At 49.2% G+C, this 7,675-nt stretch overlaps 1 protein-coding gene across 1 annotated transcript; it reads right to left on the bottom strand.

Annotated features, from left to right (window-relative positions):
- Positions 1-5,896: 5,896 nt before the first annotated feature.
- On the bottom strand, positions 5,897-7,043 carry LOC123130649 (probable high-affinity nitrate transporter-activating protein 2.2). The gene is made up of 2 exons (XM_044550482.1): positions 6,706-7,043; positions 5,897-6,593 (listed from the first exon to the last, which is right to left on the bottom strand). Exons 1-2 carry the CDS (start codon positions 6,842-6,844, stop codon positions 6,136-6,138), a joined length of 597 nt encoding a protein of 198 aa, XP_044406417.1. The 5' UTR covers positions 6,845-7,043; the 3' UTR covers positions 5,897-6,135.
- Positions 7,044-7,675: the final 632 nt, after the last annotated feature.

Raw genomic sequence — 7,675 nt, forward strand, 5'->3', positions numbered from 1 at the left:
GTAGAGGGGTCGTCTATCCGACCAGGTGGCTGCTTTGATATTTGGTTGTGGGTATTCTGAGGCCTCCTCATCGAATTCGGGTAGCAGCTTCCGCTTTGGGTAGCTCTTGGAGGGGCGATTGTCGCCGTACCTTGCTGCAGTGCTGAGTATTTTACTCCATCTGAATTGGAGTGTGTCTTGCGCGGCCTTGAGCCTTTGTTTCTGCTTTTTCAGGCTCCTCGCGGTGACAACAAGCCTTTTACGGGCAGTCTGCTGCTTCGGGTGTTTGTCCGGCATTATGTCGTCCGGACCATTATCCTTGGTAGGATTTGTTTGTTCGGTTTGATTATCCGGATTGCCGTTGTCCGACAGCGGTTCGCCCTGCTCCAGCGCTGGGTCTGTGTGATCGCTATTCCTGTCGAGGCGGGATTTGGGGCGGTGCTTGCGTCGCTGCTTTGACTGCTTTTCGAGGGAACAAGCCTTCGGTTCGTCCTTCCGCTCCTCGTCGTCATCGTTTGGTGCGTCCACCATGTATACGTCATATGATGAGGTGGCGTTCCAGGGCCCAGTAGGCGCTGGTTCTTCGTCGTCTCCTTCATCGGCGTCCATACCGTCGATGTCTTCGGAGTCGAAGTCAAGCATGTCGGTTAAATCGTTGACAGTGGCTACAAAGTGGATGGTGGGTGGGCTTTGAATTTCTTCATCGTCCGCATCCCAATCTCGCTGACCGTAGTCCGGCCAGGGCTCTTCTGATAAAGAGAGAGACTTTAGTGATTTTATAATATCGCCAAAGGGCGAGTGCTGGAAGATGTCCGCGGCAGTAAACTCCATGATCGGTGCCCAATCGGATTCGATTGGCAGAGGTGCGAATGGTTCGGAGTCCGGAGAGGAGTCCGACTCCTTGGAATCATGAGTCCCGCGGAGTGCGGGGCTGGTGTTCGGCTCGATCGCCGTTAGGATCGCAGCCCCCGAGGCGGCGTCCAACCACCCATCCTCGATCGGCGCGGTTGGCTCCGAATGAAGGGTCGCAGCCGATGCGGGTGTGGCCTTCAGGGCATTGTTAGGCGGCAGAGCTAGATCATGCTCGTCGTGGCAGTGCGACGCGCTCGGCAGTGGCTCGAATCCGTCGAAGATCAAGTCCCCGCGGATGTTAGCCGTGTAGTTTAAACTTCCAAATCTGACCTGACGGCCAGGGGCATAGCTTTCGATCTGCTCCAGATGGCCAAGTGAATTGGCCCGCAGTGCAAAGCCGCCGCAGACAGAGATCTGTCCAGGGAGACAAGTTTTCACCCTGGACCGCATCACTATTGATGATCGTGGGAGCCATCAAGCCTGACGGCGACGACACAGAGGAACTCTCAATGAAAGCACCAATGTCGGTGTCAAAACCGGCGGATCTCGGGTAGGGGGTCCCGAACTGTGCGTCTAGGCTAGATGGTAACATGAGGCAAGGGACACGAAGTTTTACCCAGGTTCGGGCCCTCTCGATGGAGGTAAAACCCTACGTCCTGCTTGATTAATATTGATGATATGGGTAGTACAAGAGTAGATCTACCACGAGATCAAAGAGGCTAAACCCTAGAAGCTAGCCTATGGTATGATTGTTGATGTCTATGTTGTCCTACGGACTAAAACCCTCCGGTTTATATAGACACCGGATAGGGTTAGGGTTACACAAAGTCGGTTACAATGGTAGGAGATCTTCATATCCGTATCGCCAAGCTTGCCTTCCACGCCAAGGAAAGTCCCTTCCGGACACGGGACGGAGTCTTCAATCTTGTGTCTTCATAGTCCAGGTGTCCGGCTGAAGGTATAGTCCGGCTATCCGGACACCCCCTAATCCAGGACTCCCTAAGTGACAAAGAGCTCATCGTAAATGGTTACGTCGATGCTAGCTTTGACACTGATCCAGATGACTCTAAGTCACAAACCGGATACATATTTCTATTGAATGGTGGAGCTTTTGGTTGGTGAAGTTCCAAGCAAAGCGTCATGGTGGGATCTACATGTGAAACAGAGTACATAGCTGCTTCGGAAGCAGCGAATGAAGGAGTCTGGATGAAGGGGTTCATATCTGATCTAGGTGTAATACCTAGTGCATCGGGTCCAATGAAAATCTTTTGTGACAATACTGGAGCAATTGCCTTGGCAAAGGAATCCAGATTTCACAAGAGAACCAAACACATCAGGAGACGCTTCAACTCCATCCATGATCAAGTCAAGGAGGGAGACATAGAGATTTGCAAAATACATACGGGTCTGAATGTGGCAGACCTGTTGACTAAGCCTCTTCCATGAGCAAAACATGATCAGCACCAAGACTCCATGGGTGTTAGAATCATTACAATGTAATCTAGATTATTGACTCTAGTGCAAGTGGGAGACTGAAGGAAATATGCCCTAGAGGCAATAATAAAGTTGTTATTTGTATTTCCTTATATCATGATAAATGTTTATTATTAATGCTAGAATTGTATTAACCGGAAACTTGATACATGTGTGAATACATAGACAAAACTCAGTGAGCCTCTACTAGACTAGCTTGTTAATCAAAGATGGTTATGTTTCCTAGCCATAGACATGTGTTGTCATTTGATGAACGGGATCACATCATTAGGAGAATGATGTGATGGACAAGACCCATTCGTTAGCTTAGCATGTTGATCGTTAAGTTTTATTGCTATTGCTTTCTTCATGTCAAATACATATTCCTTCGACTATGAGATTATACAACTCTCGAATACCGGAGGAATACCTTGTGTGCTATCAAATGTCACAACGTAACTGGGTGATTATAAGTATGCTCTACAGGTATCTCCAAAGGCGTTTGTTGGGTTGGCATAGATCGAGATTAGGATTTGTCACTCCGAGTATCGGAGAGGTATCTCTGGGCCCTCTCGGTAATACACATCATAATAAGCCTTGCAAGAATTGTGACTAATGAGTTAGTTGCAGAATGATGCATTAAGGAACGAGTAAAGAGACTTGCCGGTAACGAGATCGAACTAGGTATGAAGATACCGACGATCGAATCTCGGGCAAGTAACATACCGATGAGAAAGGGAATAACGTATGTTGTCATTACGGTTTGACTGATCAAGATCTTCGTAGAATATGTAGGAACCAATATGAGCATCCAGGTTCCCTTGTTGGTTATTTATCGGAGAGGTGTCTCGGTTATGTCTACATAGTTCTTGAACCCGTAGGGTCCGCACGCTTAATGTTCGATGACGATTTGTATTATATGAGTTATGTGATTTGGTGACTGGATGTTGTTTGGAGTCCCGGATGAGATCACAGACATGACAAGGAGTCTCGAAATGGTCGAGAGGTAAAGATTCATATATAGGACGATAGTATTTGGACACCGGAAGTGTTCCGGGGGTATCGGGTACGTATCGGGTCACCGGAAGGGGTTCTGGGCAACTCCCCGCAAGCTATATGGGCTTAATGGGCCTAGGGAGGGACATACCAGCCCACAGGGGGCTGGTGCGCCCCTCCACCAGGCCGGCCAGCCCTACGGAAGGCAAGGGAGGAGGGTAAGCCCCTCTTTGCTTCCCCTTCTCAAGGCAGAAAGGAAAGGGGGGGCACCTCCTCCTTCCTTCTCCTAGTGCCAAAACAAGGAAGGGGCCGAATTGGGGTGGGAGCCCAAGTAGGATTCGGCCTACTTGGGCGCCCCCCTAGCTGCCTCTTCCCCCCTCCAACCTATATATATGTGGGGAGGGGGCGCCTGGAGGACACACAAACATCTGTTAACCGTGTGCAGCGCCCGCCTTCATAGTTTACGCCTCCGGTCATATTGTCATAGTGCTGAGGTGAAGCCCTACGCGGATCACTTCACCATCACCACGCCGTCGTGGTGACGAAACTCTCCCTCGACACTTTGCTGGATCAAGAGTTTGAGGGACGTCATCGAGTTGAACATGTGCAGAACTCGGAGGTGTCGTAAGTTCGGTGCTTGATCGGTCGGAACGAGAAGAAGTTCGACTACATCAACCGCGTTATCAAACGCTTCCACTTTCGGTCTATGAGGGTACGTGGACACACTCTCCCCCTCTCGTTGCTATGCATCTCCTAGATAGATCTTGCGTGAGCGTAGGAATTTTTTTCAAATTGCATGCTACGTTTCCCAACACATACCTCGGAGTTATATCCCCAACACACATGGAGATAGCAAACATCATAAGGGTGGTGATGGTAAACATGAAGGAGTCACAAAAGTAACACACAAGATGATCCATCGGGGTACTTGATATTACAACGATAAGGATGTGGATGATGACGATGATGATGATGATGATGATGATGATGATGATGATGATGATGACAGTGGAGATGATGATGATGACTGTGGTGATCATGTTGTAGCCCCCTTGTGCTTGGTGGTGAAGATGGCGATCTCCTCCTTGCCAAACCCTCCTCCACATGATCTTCGGAGTCTAGGGTTCTACCTTTTGGATGATTTTCGGGTTTCTCCTCGCGTCTGATCCCCGATCCGATTCCATGGGGTGAAAATAGTGGACGAGGCGGCGACGCTGGCAACTCATACGACCGCCCATATGAGCGTATGCGCTCGTATGGAACGTCGTCTTTGGCTCTGGAAACGCTATGGAAACTACTCCTTTGGCTGCTTTGCTTCCATTCTTTTATGGTAGATTATTATCACATTAAATACGTGATTTCACTAACATTTCTTGGGATTCCTTCCATAATATGTTATTTTTTCCAAAAGGCATTACCTGTGGAATACCGACAAAAATAGGTGCATGAATGTGGTAAAATCCCACAAAGCCTACCATGTAGGCGCAAAATAACTATCAAAATCATCAAATAATTTGGACTCATCGTGCTCAAGTTGAGAAGTTCGCTACCTCCCTTCACCTCCATTGGCTTTCGTATGAAGGGGCAAACCCTCCCAAGCAGTGGGATGCCATGCAACTGTTTGCGTGGGGGCGGATGCAAGGCTAGTTTCTAGAACTCCTCATGGCTGGATGGGGTCAGGCCTAATGACATTGCACCCAAAATCTTTAACATCTCCAAGAAGAAGATGAGCATGGTCCACAAAGCTCTCCTGAACAACTTTTGGATCAGCCAAAAATTGACACCCATTACGACCTTTCCTTGGCGCACATCCAGGAGTTTTTACTCCTTTGGGAAAAGGTGTCTGAGATCAATCTCGTCGCGGGTGGTCGTTACACTATCTGTTGAAAGCTCACTTCGAGTGGCGAGTACTCGGTTTCTTTGGACTACATGGCACAATTTGAGGGGAATCTCAAAAACAATATGCCCATGTTCTTCTAGAAGGCTTGCACACCCCCAAAGTGCAAGTTCTTCGCTTGCCTAATTATCCAAAACTGGGTCTAGATGGCTGACCGGCTGGAACAACAGGGCTAGCCCAATTATGGCCTTTGCCCACTCTGCAAGCAAGTTAATGAATCTGTGCCTCACCTTCTATTCCATTGCAGATTTTCCGAACATGTTTGGGTGGATGTGGCTTCGTGGATCGGTCTCAACAATGACATTATCACGGATTGGCGGCACGAGGTCTCGGTCAAGGACTTGTGCTTCATGATTGTCCTAGACAGGGGGCCCTCAAGGAAGGCCCTCGCCTCCTTGCTCATGCTTGTTTGCTGGGAGCTTTGGAGTGAGCGCAACACAAGAATTTTTAGGCATACCGCCGCCACTGCGACCATTGTTATTGATAGGATCAAGGGGTAGGCCCATCTTTGGGCGTTAGCTATTTATGTAATGTAATACCGCGAGAGTTGACTTTCTTCTCCCGGATATCTGCTAAAACTCCTCTCTTAATAAATAAAACTGGCAAATCTTTTGAAAAGAACTAACAACTAGCTCTTTGTTTATGTATTTGTTTTCAAGGTTTTTGTACCCAATCTCATTTCTACCATAAAATAAAATATGAAAACAAATATGAAGAACTCGTACGTTTTCGTTCCTACACATGCCCATCGGTTGTATTACAACATAACCAATTATATACGAGAGTCTCCGGATAAGAAAAAGGGAACATCAAACAATCTCTTACATATAGTACAGTACAGTACATTTTTCCGTACAATTATGCGTAGGTTGCGAAGGACAGGAAGAAATCGCGCACGGACGAAGACGAACACTTTGCCACGGTTCCGACTTCCGAGTTTAGTTGTTCTTCTTGCGTTTCTCAATGAAGAAGAAGAAGGCGAGCGACGCGACGGAGAAGGCGGAGAAGACGCCGGCGGCGACCTTGATGGAGGTGGTGACGCCGGTGATGCTGACGATGTTGAAGGCGGCGGCGGGCGCGGTCTGGCCGTAGGCGACCTGCGTGCCGGAGGCGTCGAGCGCGTAGGCACGCACATAGTAGGTGGCGGTGGGGATGTCGAGGGCGACGCGGTACTCGACCTTGCCGGTGCCGGGGTAGGCCTGCTGGGTGACCTTGAACTGGCAGGTCTTGTCCTTCTTGAGGTCGTCGTGGGTCTTGCGCCACTCGCGCTCCTTCTGGCTCACCGGCGCGTAGCAGAGGCTCACCTTCACGTTCTTGTAGTCGGCGTCCTTGCCGGCCGGCTGGCTCGCGTTCAGGGCCCAAGTCACCGTGATCACGTCCTCGCCGGCGTGAAGAACTGGTCAAGGATCAGTTATGTTGGTCGTTAGCGTTAAGAAGATCCTTGTTTCCGCTCTATGTCTTGTTAACGCCAATCCGTGAGGCGTGAGATGCATATACGGCGAACGTACCTTGGCCGGGACTGGGGGATGCGGTGACGTCGAGGATCACAGGCAGCTTGGAGAGGTACGCCACGGCGCCCGCCGACGCGCAGCAGCCGCCGGCGAGGACCACCACCAGCAACGCCATGACCAGCTCCGACCGTGCCATCGCCGCGATTCTAGCTTGGAACTTGGGCTGGAGCTCGCAGCTGCTCGGTCAGAGAAGGTTGCGGCGGTTTGATGGATGGGAGAGATGTAGGAGTACGGATGGGTTTACATGTATATGTAGGCACGTCGAGAGCGCTGACCATGAGCTGGAGCTACCATCCCTCTTGCGGTCGAGGAGCCGGGGCACCCATTTGATTAACCTAATTACGATCGAAAGTCAGATCATCAACTAGTACTAGTTTCTATTTATTTTGTCTTCTCCGGCCGGAGCTGTCTGGCTGCTCTAGAGGGTCTCCAAAGGGTCCGGAAAAGCGAGATGCGGCGACTGCAAATTAAGCTGCGGCAGGAGTCATTAACTGAGCTAATTATTGAAAAATTCTAGATTTTTTGTTCTATGTGCTTGCGTTCCAAACAAGAACTATTAGCTCGTCCTCAGTCCAGTACATGTATCACCGTCGACATTTCTGTCCATATCCATCCAGACATTTTGGCAGACTGAGCGTCGCGTCCTGAGTGGCAGCCGACTATGAGGGAGAGCATTTCTAGTGCAGTCAGCTTTCCTTCTTGTCTACAGCTGCAATTAGCTTACAAAGTGTTCACATAGCTGTTGCAAATTCTATTCCAAAAAAACTATTGTTAATTTTATTGTGCAACGGACTGCAGCCAAAAAGCTTAACGGATTTCCATATGTTTCTCCATGTTGAATTTGTTGACAGCAAAAACATGCCGACATTGACACGGCAGTTAAAAGCCATTGCAATACAACAAGAGGTCCGAGGCATACATAGGTCACGTGACTCTTAGCCATAACCAAAGGTTACAAGGCTGCATT

This window comes from Triticum aestivum, chromosome 6A, assembly GCF_018294505.1.
Source record: "Triticum aestivum cultivar Chinese Spring chromosome 6A, IWGSC CS RefSeq v2.1, whole genome shotgun sequence".
In the NCBI taxonomy this organism is placed as follows: domain Eukaryota; kingdom Viridiplantae; phylum Streptophyta; class Magnoliopsida; order Poales; family Poaceae; genus Triticum; species Triticum aestivum.